This window comes from Malus domestica, chromosome 10 (assembly GCF_042453785.1).
Source record: "Malus domestica chromosome 10, GDT2T_hap1".
NCBI lineage: Eukaryota > Viridiplantae > Streptophyta > Magnoliopsida > Rosales > Rosaceae > Malus > Malus domestica.
Window position 1 is genome coordinate 28,209,141 of NC_091670.1, and position 18,014 is coordinate 28,227,154.

The 18,014-nt window shown below is 36.8% G+C and overlaps 2 protein-coding genes across 2 annotated transcripts; both read left to right on the top strand.

Moving 5' to 3' along the window:
* Positions 1 to 2,002: 2,002 nt before the first annotated feature.
* Positions 2,003 to 7,962, top strand: LOC103422204 (sterol 3-beta-glucosyltransferase UGT80A2-like). The gene is made up of 14 exons (XM_008360244.4): positions 2,003 to 2,754; positions 2,998 to 3,191; positions 3,398 to 3,637; positions 3,849 to 3,960; positions 4,095 to 4,265; positions 4,592 to 4,655; positions 4,806 to 4,863; positions 4,969 to 5,146; positions 5,457 to 5,587; positions 6,204 to 6,306; positions 6,438 to 6,514; positions 6,880 to 6,927; positions 7,018 to 7,167; positions 7,542 to 7,962. Exons 1-14 carry the CDS (start codon positions 2,592 to 2,594, stop codon positions 7,707 to 7,709), a joined length of 1,857 nt encoding a protein of 618 aa, XP_008358466.3. The 5' UTR covers positions 2,003 to 2,591; the 3' UTR covers positions 7,710 to 7,962.
* Positions 7,963 to 10,079: 2,117 nt separating this feature from the next.
* Positions 10,080 to 10,700, top strand: LOC103422205 (protein LATE FLOWERING). Its single transcript, XM_029109929.2, has one exon. It carries the CDS (start codon positions 10,080 to 10,082, stop codon positions 10,698 to 10,700), a length of 621 nt encoding a protein of 206 aa, XP_028965762.2.
* The last annotated feature ends 7,314 nt before the right edge of the window (positions 10,701 to 18,014 follow it).

Sequence of the window (18,014 nt, forward strand, 5' to 3'; positions counted from 1 at the left end):
GAGAACCAATATAGTTTTTTGTGTCGATTCCCATAGGCGGCGTCAAATGTTGATGCACAAAACCGAAGGTCTTGGAACAACGTAAATCCAACCGTGAATCTGCAAGAAAGTAAAGAACACAAGATGTATCGTGGTTCACCCTAATGTTTGGGCTACGTCCACACTGATATTAATTGTATTTCTCTCTAATTGTATGTATGGGTTACAAGTGTGAGGCGGAGTCCCCTAGAGAAGAGAGAGAGAGTTAAAGAGCAGGGACTGTGGTGAGGATGAGGCCTCTGTTTAGGGGATGTGAGCCCCCTTGATTGTGAGGGTGAGAAGTCCCTTTTACAGACTAAGGGCTCGTCCCCTTTTACATAGATCATGGGCTCAATTTCTGCAAGCCCAAGTAACGAGGCCCAATATAATATGGTACTAACAAGAGAAAAACTCATACCCTCTCTATAGCCGGCCTTGTAGTTTCATTGAGCCTTTGGGTCCTTTAAGTTTTAAGTTGTCATCCAACTTATTAATGGGCTTGATGGTTCAAAGCCCATTGGGTCACAAAGCTTAAATTAATTCGTTTGATTAATTAACGTATTAATTAATTCTAGCCATAACAATTAAACTATTTAATTGTTCTTACTCAACTCCGTTATATTTTTCAATCTCTACCTTACATAGTATACGATCCATTAGTTTCTAATTAGCGCGACAATGAGCAATTAGAATTCTTACTAATCGATTGTGAATTGAAACTATCTTTCAGTTCTCCCTTTAAATGAAGGTTAGTGGTTTCTAATCTTTAGGGCTTCCACAAGCCATGATTAACTCCTAACAATACGTCATTCTTTTTTCTCTTGGGTTGTGGGGCCCAAATGCTTTGGCATAAGGCTTCAAGGCATCATTCATTAGCTTATCATCATTTTTTACCAACTAATGGTCAATTATGGCTCCAGGAGTTGGGATCTCCAGCTCACACTCACACAGCACTTACTACAAATGACAACTTCTTTAATTAAAACAGCCTTAGGTCGCTTGGGCAACCTTTCGTTGCCCCCACTTCTTTATGTTCCTTCTTTCTTTTCTTCCCCTATGTCTAGGGTGAACTTCCTCTTGCTTCTCTCAGACTAATTCAAGTTCATCATGTGAATTGAGCCTCAGGAAAAGGGTCAACATCAATCATCATTACTGTTTGTGGCTTTTCTAGCAACAGTATCCCCTTGGCAACCGTGTCCTGAATCCAGTCTCTAAACTATACAAAGTTGGTGATAGAGTGGTTGAAGGTGTAGTGATTTTTGCAATACTTCTTGCTTTTGATTTCTTTAGACTTAGGGAATTTCTTTGTAGAATCGAGCAAGATCACCTTAGCTTTCACCAGTTCTCCATAGATATCTGCAGCTTTGGTGAGCTCAAATGAATATGATTGAAATTTTGGTAGTTTCATAGGCATAAAACCCCCATCATTCATCGCTACTTTCTGATCCTTGACTGGTTTGATCAATTTCTTAACTACCAATGGTTTGAATGGCACACATCTCTTCTCCTCCTCCTAAGCTTTCAAGGCCATCTTCTTGCTTTATGTCTTCAAACTCCACATGATGGATCGACACTTTGTTTTGAAGAATGGGGGAGGTTTTGATGAATGCTTAAGTTGTTGTTATTCAACAAACAGTATGTCATACATGGTGGTAACAATCACTAGTTCTTGTTTCTCATTAAATTGCACATCATAAACTTATTTATTAAGGGTAACCTTAAAGCCTTCTGAGCAATTGTAATGAGTTGCCAATGGTTTATAGGGAATTAACATCTCATCCTATCTTCTTAAATCTCATCATGAAGTCTTCTGTTGACTCATGTTCATATTGTTTTACTTCTATTAAGTCATTGATAGTCAGTTTGGGCTCCACTCTGTAAAATTAATGAGAAGCTAATCATGTCAGAAAATTTCCAAATTGCCTCAACTTGTTATTGGGGTTATCTACAAATGCCACACAATGGTTAGATAAGTTAAGGATGTGATTCCTTGAAGAGATGTTGAAGTCCTCTTCACTGAATGCGGGGAAATAAGGCATTTGAAGTTGGGAGGGAATGAATTATATTATCAACGTAAGACGGACATACTTTAGCGTGTTCAGTAACTGTCCAGTAAAAAGAGTAAGTCGTGGTCTGCAAGTTATCAAACTAGGTCGGTAACTTTTCAGTTTTACTGATTGTAATTTTGTAATTAGCAGCAGTAAAAGAAGCGTAAAATGGCTTTGTTTAATCCAATGTTTGTCGGAAAAAAAACAGCGCGGCAGTGAAAATTACAGGTCATCCAAACAGTTGTGCGTACGTGTCCCGTACTCAATGAATTACACAGCGATTACAAGCACTACCTCCCCCACCCACCACTTTCCCGAACGTGCTTTTCTCGCCAGCCCTTTTTCTCTCCCTCCGGAACGACACCACCGCAAGATTCTCGCTTTCGTATCTTTCTAAAACTTTCTCGCCATCCAAACACGCCCTACGCCACTCTCTTTTTACACTCACTTTTCCCTTGAGTTTCGTCGGATCTGGATCGTAACGAGTCACGCCGCTTGGACTGCACCTCGGAATCGGTGGCGGTCATGGAGGAGCCCCTGGAGAAGCGCCGGAACTCTTCCGGGAGTTCAGGGGAAGTTGCAATGAGAATCGAGGCTGCAACTGGCGGCGGAAGCAGCGGCAATAGCGTAGAATTGGAGAAATCGGTGGACGGGGTGGACGGAGGCCATGGTGTTGGTAGCTCTACAGGTTTGTCGGTTTTACTCGGAAATTATAATCTGTTTGTTTGCTGAGAAAATACAAGAAAATTCATTTGTGTTTCAATTGCGTTTCTTCTCGGTACTGTAGTGCAGAGGCAAGTACCAATTTTATGTATTTACTTAATCTTAAACAAGAAATGCTATAATTTAGGTAATTGAGATTTTGGAGTCCAATTTACATTCACATTAAGTAAGATTTTACAGTGATGAAATCGGATTTCACGCAATTCAGGAATTTCTGGCGGGAGCTTGTCTAAAGGGAACACATTGCCGCCGGCGGAGATATCATCGAACATTGAGAGACGAGAATCGAATTCTGTTCCGATTAAGTTGGAAAGATCAAAGACCGACAGTACCAGACATCAGAACAGGTTGTCCAAAGATGCTGCAAAGATTTTTGACGACAATATTTCGGTGCACCAGAAGGTATGGTCTCAAAGATGATATCTCTTTTGTTCCTTGTATCATTTTATTGGAGCCTTAAGATTTTCGAATGTTAGGTGCATCATGGATGGTCTCAAAATATGATGTGTAAAATATTGACCAAAAACAAGTTGATGTGTAAAAGGTGATGCACTAAACAGTAAAAGGCTATCCGGGTTTTGTTTTATAACTCAAAGTTTCAATTGCAGCTTAAGCTGTTAAATAGAATAGCTACGGTGAAAGATGATGGAACCGTAGAATTTGAAGTTCCAGCCGATGTTGAACCTCAGTATCTTGGAGATAGGTGCAGAACTGCTCCTACTGGAGCTGATGATGAAACTCTTGATACAGAAGATCTTCAAGACATACCACCAATGCAAATAGTAATGCTTATTGTTGGAACACGTGGAGATGTGCAGCCATTCATTGCAATTGGCAAACGTTTGCAGGTTCTCACTCACATATTCAAGACTTATAAGTTTTTTCTCCTTTTTGAAATTAATTGTCGAAAACGGTGACCAGTGTGATAGCACGGTTAAATTCTATAAACTCCTTATGATCTTATTATAAAGATTTGATTTTTGTTTTAGAATTTATTGCTAATAGAAGATGGTCAAAACCATATGTTGAAGTCTGTTGACGAAACTATTTTTGTTGCAGGATTATGGTCATCGTGTAAGACTAGCTACTCATTCAAATTTCAAAGAGTTTGTCTTGACTGCTGGTTTGGAGTTTTACCCTTTAGGCGGTGATCCAAAAGTCCTTGCTGGTTGTATGTACCAAAATGACATTATACTGATTTGTTTAGTCACCTTGAGTGATCAATTTAAAATGTTTGTTAAAGTTTTATATGGATTACACCATTAATTTCCATATAACTAGTTTACTTAAATGTCTTTGGAGCAGATATGGTTAAGAATAAAGGCTTCCTGCCATCAGGGCCTTCTGAGATTCCTATTCAACGTAGTCAGTTGAAGGACATTATATACTCCTTATTTTCTGCTTGCAAAGAGCCTGATATGGATTCTGGTATTCCCTTTAAAGCGGATGCAATAATTGCAAATCCCCCAGCATATGGTTAGCTCTCAACACTTCATGGTTTTGAGTAGAAACTTTAAATTTTATATTTTTATGGTGATATAGGTTTGGTTTTTTGTGACAATAGTTCTCTCTGCGTTTGGGAAATGGAGGGTAGGATATTTGGTTGAAATAATTTTTCCAACTTTTGTAACTTTGTATTAAAACAATGTTCTTTTCCCCCCTTTGAAAAGTTTGTGGGTTCTGATTCTTCTGAAGTAGTTAAACTTCGCTAAGATACTGCACATTATCGTATTTCGCAAAAAGTATTTCCACTTACACTTGTATTGCTTTGTTTACTACTAATCTCACAAATGCTTTTATAGGGCATACTCATGTGGCAGAGGCACTAAAAGTTCCAATTCATGTATTTTTCACGATGCCATGGACGTAAGTCTTGTTTGGGTAATGGAATCTTATTGTATACTGCCTCAATTGCTTTGGAGTTTGGGTTTCTGCCTTTTTCAATGTTTTGTCATCATCATTGACAGTGTTTAAAGTTTAAGTATGCATTTTATATGTTTTACCTTTTCCTACCAGGCCAACTAGCGAGTTTCCACATCCTTTGTCCCGTGTCAAGCAAACAACTGGATATAGGGTAAGTCCTCTGAATTTTAACCTTTATTTATTTGTTTAACATTTTATATCTTTCACTTCCTGATTTATAATTAGTTCTAACATTTTGTGCTACGCAAATTTTCAGCTATCGTACCAAATTGTTGACTCCTTAATCTGGCTTGGTATACGGGACATGATTAATGATGTTCGCAAGAAAAAATTGAAACTAAGACCTGTCACATATTTAAGTGGTTCGCAAGGCTCTGATTCTGATGTACCATATGGATATATATGGAGCCCCCATCTTGTTCCTAAACCAAAAGGTACTTTAGTTATATTTTAATTGCATGTTTTGATTCTTCCATTTATAACCATTTGGAGTCCCTCAGGTGAACAAGGTAGGATTGTTTTGAGAAGCTTGTAAGTTCAACAGAACTGTGGCTGTAGGCTGAGTGCCAATAATGTGGACAGTGCTGTCTAGTAGAGTATTTTCGGATTCCATTTACTGGCGTACCTCTATTTTTTTTTTTCTATTTTTTTTTTATTATGGAACATTCTTGCTTAATAAGGTATGAATCTTGGCAAAGTAAGCCAATGTATGTCAGTCCTTACTTAATAATACTTGGTTTGCAGATTGGGGACCTAAGATTGATGTGGTGGGGTTTTGCTTCCTTGATCTTGCATCAAATTATGAACCTCCAGAAGCACTTGTGAAGTGGCTTGAGGCTGGTGACAAGCCTATATATATTGGCTTCGGTAGCTTAGTGAGTTTTGTTATTTATTCAATCATTACTCGTGAATGTATACCTATTTATATCTCTGCAAGATTTCCTATATAGTAGCATACTTGAGCAACCTTGGGACTTGTTTGAGTTTCATCCAATCTTGAGGATGGCCTCCATAATTATCATCAATGATAGAATGATTGACTTGCTCAGGTCACCGTTTATTCACTTTAAAACCTAGATCTTGTATATGGAGAATGCAATGTCGTTCTAAGTCAGTTTGAGTTTATGGTTATGTTGTATAATCATGAAGTGATCTTTGATTAACCACTTAGTACAGAATTGAGATTTCTACTGTTGTTAGTCTACTGCAAGCTAAAAGAATGGATCTGGTTAGTTAGACAACCAAAGTTATTCACCATCTCATGGATAAAAGAATGGTGCTCTTCAGAGACAACCTTTTACTGCTTAACACAGAGTCACGGACACACAACCTTTTACTGCTTAACAGAGTCACAGACACACTTACAATTTGTACATGCATGGATGCGTGCATACACACACGTTGACAAACACGCATTTGCAATTACACACATACCTGCATGCATGCATACATATGCAGCTTCCATGACCAGAGTCCACCGCTTTGTGTCAGCCTGTTCAAGAGCCCCAAAAGATGACCCAAATAATCGTGGAAGCATTGGAAAAGACAGGGCAGCGGGGTATCATTAACAAAGGATGGGGTGGCCTTGGGGAATGTAAGTTTCTATTTCCCACAAGCTTAGTATGATTTCATTGTTGTTAGGAGCTTTGTATTATTCTCCTTTTTCCCTATTTAGCTGACCTTTTGGAATACACTGATTTATTTCACATGATTTCGCCTCCTCAGTGGCCGAACCAAAGGACTTCATATACTTATTGGACAACTGCCCTCATGATTGGCTGTTTCTACAATGCAAGGCTGTGGTGAGAATGAACACCTTTGTTTTGGGCTTTCATCTGTAGTTTTAAACTGAAAAGCTAAAGGGGAAACAGAAACAAGGAACACCACCATGTAGTCGGGTCTATTATTGTGGTTGGATAAGGATGGCAATTATTTTTGTCGGATGAAGAAGGAACATCACCATTGATTTTGTGATCTATAGGAGACTATAGGAGAATAATTTCTGATGGGCAAGTGTATGTGAAGTTATTAGGATGGTTACTTGTTACTTCTAAAATTTCATTCAACGATTTCTTAATATTTCTAGTCTGCAAGTGTTTGTTTCTCGACATGCTTTAGGGTAGTTTTAGATTTTAAACTGTTCTTATGGTTTTTTGCCTGCCTTCAGGTGCATCACGGAGGTGCTGGAACAACAGCTGCTGGTCTCAAAGCTGCGGTAAATGTTTTATAACCTATCTTATGGTTGAATACTTTCAGTTCATGTGATTTATCATTTGCCTAAATGTGTATTGTGTTTCTATTTTAGTGTCCAACGACGATTGTTCCGTTCTTTGGAGACCAACCTTTCTGGGGAGAGCGAGTACATGCCAGAGGAGTGGGCCCTGCACCCATTGCAGTTGATCAGTTCTCACTTCCCAAGTTGGTTGATGCAATAAATTTCATGCTTGATCCCAAGGTAATCTTTTTTTTTGTTTTTCCTCTGAGAAAAGTTGGAAGTTTTAGAACTGACTATATACATTTGAAGGCATGTAAAATGCTACATGAGTGGCGAGATTCGATATGCAAGTTTGCAAATCAAGAATTTGTTGTCGGATGCATGCCAAAAATTCCCAATCTAGCTGTGTTCAGAAAAGGTTTTGATTAAAAAGAAAAAATATTATACTATTATCGGTGTTTCTATTTTAGAGGTTCCAGTGGGGCATATAAAGAACTTCAAAAACTTTAGTAGTAGTTAAATCACAAGCAAACTTTTTACTTTGTCAGTTGTTTAGTTTTAATAAGAAGTCTTCATGAAATGGTGAGAAGGTTTATTATCTTGGTGGATACCAGGTGAAGGAGCGCGCTGTCGAACTTGCCAAGGATATGGAGAACGAGGATGGCGTCACAGGAGCAGTAAAGGCCTTCTTTAAGCATCTTCCCTGCAGGAAACCTGACCCTGAGCCAGAAGCAGTGCCGTCAGGTTTTCTCTCTGTAAGCAGATGTTTCGGTTGTTCATGAATCCTGGATGCCATTGTCTGTTTATTTCTTCCCCGCAGCGTAGGGCTGAGACGCCCCAAATGTGCTCACAAAGAAAAGAAAAGCACAGGTCCCTACTTTCTACTCTTGTTCATAATTCTCGATCTTGAAAATGAAATTTGTAATTAGTTTATATTGTTCACTTTCAACATTCATTCGCAGAAAGGGCATTTGTTCTGAAGTTTGTAAAATTTACATTAATTTGCAAATGAAATCTTGTTTCCCCTTAAAAATATTCACCGGGGCCTTCTGTTTCTTCGGAAATTCTGCCATACAGCAGGAGGTATGGCCATTAGACTAGCATCCAACGATCAAGATCTAACGGCCAAAAATCTTAAATCTATATAATATCTCATAACATACTTGAAATCTGTTGTTTTTGCTGTCACAACCACCAGTTCCAGTTTACAAAACCATCATTTCGTTTGGGTTCTGAGCCTCTGGGTTGGTGCCACGTGTAAACAGAGACATGCTGATTGGCAAGTATTGGGTTCTTGTAATTGGGCAAGTGGTATGTGGCAGGGCAGTGCATTGCATTTGCATGCAAATAATATATTTAAAAAAAAAAGGATGAGATATGAGAAGTGGATTGGCGGTGGGGAGTTGGGGGAAGAGGAGACTAGTGGCCGTTAGCCCCATCACTCCATTTATAAAAATTTGCAGATGATTAATGCTGCTGCTGCAGAGGAAAAGAAGAAGCCATTTCCCCATTTGCATAGAGAGAGAGAGAGAGAGAGAGAGAGAGTGAGAGAGATTCCATTTGCCAACCCTAATTAATCATCTGTTTATAGTTAACCAATGACTTACTTTTTCCCCAGTTATCTATAATTTAGTGGTTTGATGGGCACTAATTAAGTTAGGTGGGTGATTAAGTGGATGAGTAAATGAAGCTCGAAGACTCGGAACATTTTAGGTAATCAGGTCCCCCACAGATTTGGAAAGACACTGTTGCCCCAATGCAAAACCTGTGTGCAGGCTGCAACTCTTGAGTGGAGCGGTTTCTTATCTTGACGACTGTTTTTGGCAATTAACCAAGTTGACAAGTTTTAAGAAAACTTAAAGAGTAATCAAAGTCAAGTGGCTAATTAATTAGAGAGAATAATCAAAGTAAGTTAGAGTGTCAAACTAGTTAAGGACCTCTTTGATAGCCATTTTGTAAATGGATATATTGGGGCAATACCCTAAGGATACATGTGCCACCGTCCGCCACTCAAGTGAAGTGGTTCCTTATCTTGACAATTTGTTTGGTAATTATTTTGTTTTATTATTATTTTATATTTTTTGTGAGTCAAAAATAGAGGGACAATACATGGTAAGAGTTGATTTTCACACATTTTTTAGTTTCTCACACTCATCTTAATTTATGGATATGAGATTGGTTAAACAAACTGAATTAACAAACATAATTTAATAAACATGTAAGAGACTAAAAAGTGTATATTTATTCTACATGATTCATAGAGTGGTTTTTTATTGGGTAATACTAGAGACTAAATTTGTATACAAAATTTTGTAAATTAAATGACATATAAGTTGATGATTAGATTATTACTTAAGTATTGATAAACGTGCTCATTCCTATTGATGACATATCATTTAGTTTGCATTACCTTCTTTAATTATCTCAACAATTGTATTTCATAATTTTTTGACAAGGAAATATTTTGAACTAGTCTAATTTATGTGGGGAGAAATTCGAATTCATATGAAAAAAACCTAGGCACACTTATCTTTAGCCAACTTGCTTACGTCTGACAATATTTTTGGTAATTAACCAAGTTTACAATTCAAAGAAAACCCAGAATAATGAAAGTCGTTGCTAATTATTTTAGAGAGAGAGAGAGAGAGAGTGTGGAAGTCAGATTGTGAGAGGAAGCTAAAGCTTACATGATCAGGTTTGTGATCTCCAAAGCCAATGTGGAAGGATTGGGTGACTTAAAAGCTAAAGCCAGTTCCCCACTTGTTCCTACAGACTCTCTCTCTCTCTCTCTCTCTCTCTCTCTCTCTCTTATCTCTTGTGTTCCCAAGCCCATACAGCCCTCTGTGTCAAGCACTCTATTTAATAGTTATACTCAGAGACTCTTCACATTTTCCAACTCTTTGAGAAGTTAGCTTCTGAACTCTCTTATTTTACACTTTTGATCAGAAACAAGCCAAACGCCAAGACACTTCTCCCACATTTTCCTTTGTTTTCTCTGTCACTCTCTGCTCAATTCATACCATTTCTTCACTTCTTCTACTCTTCTACTCTTTCTCAAGGTTGATTCCTCAACATTACTAAATTTTCCCCACTTGGGTTTTCGGTCTTTTCGAATTTTCGTTCACCTTCGTGTTCTGATTTTCGTTGCAGACATGGGAGACGAAGAGAAAGGCGTCACGGAAGTTGATCACCAAGAGAGCAATGCAGAAGAAGATAGAGACGCAAACGCAAGATTGTTTCCGTGCCTCTTCTGTTCGAGAAAATTTTACAGTTCTCAAGCCTTGGGAGGCCACCAAAACGCTCACAAGAAGGAAAGAACGGCTGCGAGGAAAGCTAAACGCGCTTCTAAATACGCTTTGTCTATGAACTTCCCCATACTATCCCCTAACACACAACCTCACATGGTTTTTGCTCCAAACCATCATTTAGGCCTCTTGCATCCCTATATAACTGCTCATGCAGCCAATCTCCGATACTTTCCGAATCCTAACCAGTTCTCATCAGACTGTTCCGGATCCAACGGAGCACCAAAGTTTGAAAATTCTATGTACCATGGCGGGAATGGCCTGTCGTCGAGCAATAACGTGAACGGTTATCAGTGTGAGGAGGATGAGCAAAGTTTCTTGAATTGGCAGAGGAGCGTAAGATACAAAGGATTCAGTGGAGGAGGTTCATCACAGCAGTCATCAAAGGCGAATGGGGATCACAATTCCGGGATTGGTGGTGGTAGTAAGGGTAAAGAGCAAAAGCTTGATCTTTCTCTCCATTTGTAGAAATACTGAGGGTGAATAGTGGAGTTGCATTTTTGGTAATAAGCATCTCTCTAGCTTTTACTTTCCATTTTTGAGATATTGTAATTGCCAATTTATCTTGACATGATTAGTTGGGATATATTGCATGAGAAAGAATGGGCATCCTACCTTATTGTTAAAGCATCCCTTAATTTTAACCACAAATTTTGACTCTCGCTTCAATTGAAGCTTAAATTTCCCCGCTCCTGGTGAATCACATGTTGGTGGTTAGGAAAGGCTAAAATGTCTTGTAAGTCTTCTCGGCCCCTGAAAGGATGAGTTGCCGTGGCCACCAACTGGCCCTTTTAAGAAGAAAGAAGGAGAAACGATTTCTATACACATTTTCTGCACACTTTAATTTAATTTAATTTTTTAATTCTTCTTTAGTTTATCCAATTTGATAAGTACAAAATGAACATGAATGTGCTGTGTGCATAAGGAGAAATTTAGCGTGAAAATATTTTGGTTTAAACAGTAGTTCAACTTAAGTTTATAGAGAACAAAAATAGTCGAGTTGTTTAGAGCAAGAAAAAAAAACGAGTGTCCTATATACGCATTATGCCTTCAGTTCAATTGAATGTGCATGAAATTGACAATTTGTTTCTAATTCCACTAAGGTTAGTTGTCATAACACATGTTATGTTGTAAATTTAGTAAGATGTAAGTTTGGTTGATAATAACAATGGTGCGATTAGTTGTGAGCTGTTGGTACGTCTCTATAAAATTTTGACGTAGTATTGATTTCTACAAGGTTGTGCAGCAAAACTGAGACTGTAAGGAGTGAAAATCCTAACTTCTGCACGAACAATATTCTCCTACTCCTAGAAAGTTTTTCTTCTCACACAAGGAATAGGAAGTTGATTCCTATTTGTGCCAGATATATATGAACACCCATGGAAATCAGTTTGGGCTTTCTGCATGTCATAATTTGGGCTTCAGATTTGGGTGTTTGAGGTTTTCTAATTGGGCTTCAAAATCAACAACTTGCTTTTTGGGCCTATCTTCCTAGTTTGTTTTATCAAACTTCTAGTTTTTTTTTTCCTTATGAACAAACGATATTATTTACACTAAGGAGTGAGGAAATGGGTTAAGCCTCACAATAGACAAGCAATAATGTGGTTCAAATTCACATTTGGCGAGAATTGAACCTAAGACCTCTCACTTATAAGTGAAGAGGAATACCACTAGACCTAGTATGGCAACTTCTTCCTAGTTAGAATAGGTTTTGAGTTAGGATGTTGTATTAAAGCTGTAGGCACAGCGTGAAGGAGGTTGTGGAAGGCTAGAAATGATTTTGTATTTTATGGGGCAAGGCCACAACTTGAGGTTGTTGTTTAGTTGATGATGCAGTGGTGGAGTGAATTTAATGACGCTACACGAGCAGCAATGGTGCAGACTGTTGGGACGGCTGTGAAGTTGAATATGGAAGCTGCTGGGATATATGTGATGCATGGAACCTGATCATATGTGATGCATGGAACCAGATCAAAATGTCTTAAAGCTTAATTGTGATGGTACATCGTTGGAGCGGAAAAATTCAGCTCCTCCAATCTCCAACAAGTAAATCTTATAAACACGTTGAGAAGCCCATAACGCCATCTCCACTAGCCGTCAATGAAGGAGGAGGGGGACCTGCAAGAAAACACTCCGACGCTTAAGTCAGTTTTTGTTTAAAATGATCAACTGATCTTTCTTTCTTTTTCCTCCCCCATTCTGGTGGGATTCTAGGCCTTTATAGGCATAAAAAACTTGGGCTCCCAGTCCCATTATCTCACTCCATGTTCCTTAGTAGTGGTTGATTCATGTTGCTTTATTTTAGCCTCACTCTCCAATTTTTAGGATGCATGGGAAATGGCTAGTTACTTGGCCCTTAATTTTTGCACCCACATGCATGGTGCTCGAAGTCAAACTCTGGGGGCTGGGGTTGGGTGCTGCGTTCATGGACTGGAATTTTAAGGTAGCAGGTGGCGTTCTTGGAAGGTTTTCATTTTATGTCTTCCACCATGGCGGAGGCGGAGGTGGTACGTGGTGGAGAATAGATTCGAAATGGTGGAGGTAGAGATGGATGCGAAGGCGGAGGTGGAATGGTAGCTGCTTATGATTTTAAAGAGAAAGGAGTGTATCAATGTGGGTTGATTGGGAACCAATTATGGCTTTTTAACACCCTCGCTGATGATGCTAATGTATTGACTCGCAATTGAATATTAATAAATTTCATCTATCGTTTGAAAAAAAGGGCTATGTAACCATATTCGAAATTGCACCGAAAAGTTTCAATTTTTCCATTTTCGTTCCCATAATACCCAAATGTCCATATCAAAATCTCTAGCATGTATCGAGCTAAACTATACCAACAAACCCAAATTTAACTTTTACTTAAACGGTTATAGACTATTATTTGTTGATCCTAAATACATAAGAATTCAGGTATTGCATTGAAGATGGCTTCCTGCACACAATATTGTCAAAACCTTTAGTTTTAGAGTGGTGTAAACACTACTACTCGAAGAAGAAATTGGATTTGCCAGCGGAAAAATAAACACAGGTCAGCAGAACAAATACAATCAAGTAACATGGCATGTGTTGTAAGCTGGGTGCAAGGAAAGCTATGAATATGAGATCTATCACAAATGGATAACACAACCCATGTGGGCCAATAATGACATTGAACAACAACGACTCATGCAAACTCAAAAGGACAAACTTAGTACGCGCACACATTTGATCCTGCCTCCAAATTAGGGACTAGTTGTGGTCATTTTATATGGATTTTTCAATGCCAAATATATATGTGTGTATGTACATGCATATATATATGTCATTCGGTCAAAGCATATGCTTATGCTTGAGAAATTGAAAGGGCCTGTGTAGAAAAGTTTAGATGTAAAATTTGAGTCTATTGTTTCTCTATCTTATTATGTGACTTAAAATGATTTAAGATTGAGCCTATTTTACTAGAGAAAATTTATGCACTCATGTAAATCGCAAATGTGACGAGTTTATCTTTCTCTCCTAGTATAGCAATCTTATTCTCTTAGATTGCGTCGTTTAAGAAAATTGTTGTCACTCACTATTTGATCTTAATTCAACGGTAGATGGTCATTTTTTATTGTATTGTAATTTTTCTTCTCTTGTTAGATTAAAATCAAATGATGACCATAATTTTCTTAGACTACAAAATCTGGAGAAACGGAACTCAAGAATATAGAACGTCAACTACTATTAGATGTGCAATGCAAGATATGCGATAACATCTTGTAATAAAAGCTCTAAGAAGGTTGAGACTTTGAGGGTTAAAAGTTAGGCTTGAACGAGGGACAAAGATGGGACTTGGATCTGGTGGCAGTTTTGGCTTCTCAAGTATTAGTTATTTCCATTTTCCAGGTGTCTAGAGCAATAATGCAGGACAATATATAATGTTGATACAGAAAGACGAGGAGGGAAAGTTAAAAAAAAAATTTCGAGGGAGAGAGAGAGAGAAGAAAAAACAACAGATGGAGGAAAAGAATAGTATGATGATGAGTTTATGACATTAATGCCGCTCTCCAATCGTCCAATATATGAATCATTTAGTGGTATGAATGAATGAATGTAGGCACAAATAGGCAATTGTAAATTACATACCTCTTGGCTATAACATGTCCACAATAATTTATACGTATCAATGATTGAAGTTATCTCATGGTAAAGGCCGGACTTAAGTGAAACTGATGCGTATATAACTATACAGAGTCTCGTTTTCTAAGCCATTAGGTGATTAAATATTTATGATCACTTACTTTTGAACATTATATTAAGGATAGAGATTAAAATGCTAAAAACACAAAAAAATTATAGTATGAGTGATCATGTCACTTAGTACTATCGTCTAGTGATATTCCTATTCATTTGTAAGTTAGAGTTCTTAAGAACCAAGGCAAATTTGAACCATACACATTATTGCTAGCCTATTGTGAGGTTTAGTCTATTCCCCCACCCTTTTAGTGTAGATAATATCGTTTGTTAAAAAAAAAAAAATTTACGTATGAGTGATCATGCATTCATGACCAAGAGAACATACTTATTCTTATTATTTAGCTAAAATTAAGCAGTAAAAAGGAAAAAAGATAATATCATTAATTGATGCTAGAAAGACTATAATTTTATAGTATATGTGTGTATGTTCTTATTTGTACCTCGGGTAAACCGAAGATCTAACTCTAGTCTCCATTCATAGACGAAAATCATGGAGCAAAATGTGTACAGACGAAAATCCTGGAGCAAAATGTGTATGCTCCCAAGTACGTACCGACACGGAGATCTCGGAGAATTAGTATATCTTAAATTCTCTTAATAAATATCAAAATTACCTAGCTACTATTACTCGAATAAATTTACATATTACTCGATTAATTTCTTTAATATGTATTTAGCTTTTGGCAGATACAAAGAAGAATATTCTCGTGATTTCTTGATATAAAAAGACTTAGATTATAATCCGAAAGTAAACCATTAATCCAAGGTTCTCACTTATCAAATTTGAATTAGTTAAGCGGATATGTTTGTATATGTATTATAATAATGTAGCTGCCCATGTGAAAATAGTTAGGGTTTTGAACCAACCAATGACAAAGGCAGATTCCTTTCAAGCACATGCATGCATACCTTTAACCTGCAAGCCTAAGTGCCGAGGAGGCATTTGACTTATCACACCCGAAATACGAAAAACCGGAAAAACATCAAAAGTTCATGATGTCAGCAGGCTATTGCACCTCTCGTACCACATTATCTTCCCTGAATAATAGAAAATATTGCACCGTATTATCATTGACATTTTTCAACAATCATATACGTATACATATCAATTAGAAGGCTTAGTTAGTGGGTATCAACTCATTAAATGGAATCACAGATGACGGTTTGGTTGTTGTATTTGATTTTATTATATGCATTATTATTACGTACACAAAAATGTTTACATGCATGCACTAAAACAATTAAAATCAATATCGAATACGATTGCCATGATATGGTCAAGTTAACGTGCAATTACAAGGTTGAGGATTACCCAATTCGTGAAGTGTGTAACATTTTCATCAAGAATGTAGTTCTTTTGACTTCAGATGGCCATCTTAGTTTTCTGAATTTGAGTGTAGATGATTTCAAGACTTAGAAGCGTTTCTTTGTTTATTATGGGGTCTGTCTTGCTCTCAAATCTACTAATACAATGACAACTAGTTTAACGAAATTGGATTTTTATATATATATTTTTAAAGTCTCTTTAAATCAAGGACCTCTTGAATATTATCTAGAATCTCATCTTTAATATTTGTGTCAATTATTAAAATATATATATAATAAAACCGGCACCCTTTTTTAAAAACAAATTAGGGTGAAAGATTCTAAAACAACGTGGGATACATGTAGGCTTGCATATCATATGATAATTTTTTTGTTCCTAAGGTACAATAAATTAAGGAAGTTGAGTTAGGTACCTATGATACATGTTTATTGACAAATTAATCAGATTAGATCAATCACCATCCTCAAATTCAGCGATCTTCAATAATTAATTAGGTTATCATCTGTTTACGCATAGGTTATTCATCGTCTAATTCACCTTGGATGTTTCTATGCTTTACAGCCAAATGAAGTTATTTTTCATAATATTCCCATTGTTTGAATGAAAATGGAAGGAGCTTCGTCTTTGTTGAATTCTTGAAATCCATAGTCATACTCTCATGCACAGACACACAAAAAACGTTACATATGATTAATCAATCATGAGTTTTTTAGGCCGCCCAAGATGGATCCTATGTTTTGGCCTTTTGGTTGAGTGGTCAAGAATGCTTAATGAGTAATAACAGCCAAGTTTTCGGGTTGTTTAAGAAAAAACGAACACAAATTTAGAACCCAAAGCAATCTATCCTAATTTTTATTTTTTTTTTCTTTCAGTTAATTTAATCCAATATTTATTAGGAACTTTGAAAAATTATCAAGAATTGGTTTTCTTTTTGAGAGGAACAGGTAAATAAAAAGTCCCTGCACTCGGAGGAACAACATCAAACCAAATACAAAGAGGGTATACGGGTAAATTTGGTAATGTTGTAGCTTTAATAAAAGTTACTTCTGCTTGTTTTGAGAATAATCTATCGTAAAGTAAAGCAGTTTAGCGTTTAGTAAAATATATTTTAAAGTATTTTGCGTGTGAAAAGCAGTGTCACAATATATACTTTTAGTAAAATTTTATGTAAAGCTGTTGTGGTGATGGTGGCGACAGTGGGGTGAAGTGGACGGGGTGATGACGACAGTGGTGGCAGATCAAGGCGGTGGTAAGGGGCGGTGATGGTGGTGGGCCAAGGGTGGTGGTGGTAGAGTTGGTGCGGCATTGATGGTGGACGCCTAACTGTTATGGATATGTGGGTAGTGCAATGGATTGGACGTCCAATCAAATGAGATTTTCTCTAAACCTGCTAACTTGACATTCTAGCTCAACAATTTTTTCCCCAAACAACATCATTTGATTCATCGCCATTAAACAGACAACATCTATCTTTCTTTATATCGAATAGAAAACACCGGAGAAGATTTTAACGAGGCCACATTTACAACATATTCTTTTATGTGCACCGTTTACATTTACAATAACGTAACATTTCTCAACACAAAACAACAAAGAACAAATATAAAAATTTAAATTTAAAATTTAAAAATTAAAAAAAAAAAAAAGGCCTACGGTGTTGAAATTCACCAAATTTATAACACCATATAAAAATTATTTGAGACTATACAAATATATGGCATGCATTGATGTGTTCATCCAAATTAGAGTAATGTTGCACTTATCACATTTTTCATACGACATTTGTACCACCTCTCTAATAGAAGTAGAGCTCATCAACACATGTGAGTTCCATCTATATTAGAGATGTGATACAAATGTGATCTCTGAAAATTGTGATAGGAATAGCATTTTTGTTCAAATTAATCAACACTATATCAAATTATACAAAAGCTACCTATTTTAGGAAAAGGAATAATTTTAAGGAGTGCATATATGATGAACTTTTTGAAGCGTCAACTATTTTTTCTAACTAAGAAATAAAGAAATATTAATGGTCTGTTTAGTATTTGTTTTGGGTTTCAAAACAAAAAAGAAAATATTCTTGTGCGTTTTCATCTTTATGAAAACTAAAAAATGAAAACTTGTTTAGTTCATTTTTTTTTTAAATTTGAAAGCAAAAATCAAACTAAACAAAAAAAATAGTAATCCAACGACTTTAATTTGTGTCACTTAGTGCTAAAGTCTAGTAATAT

What these genes read in the sequence shown, in the direction of transcription:
- LOC103422205 (XM_029109929.2), top strand. Translation starts at nt 10,080, where the DNA reads ATGGGAGACGAAGAGAAAGGCGTCACGGAAGTTGATCACCAAGAGAGC.
- LOC103422204 (XM_008360244.4), top strand. Translation starts at nt 2,592, where the DNA reads ATGGAGGAGCCCCTGGAGAAGCGCCGGAACTCTTCCGGGAGTTCAGGG. An exon ending in TTCTACAATGCAAGGCTGTG is followed by an intron (nt 6,515 to 6,879) that starts GTGAGAATGAAC and finishes GCCTGCCTTCAG; the next exon opens with GTGCATCACGGAGGTGCTGG. An exon ending in ATTTCATGCTTGATCCCAAG is followed by an intron (nt 7,168 to 7,541) that starts GTAATCTTTTTT and finishes GGTGGATACCAG; the next exon opens with GTGAAGGAGCGCGCTGTCGA.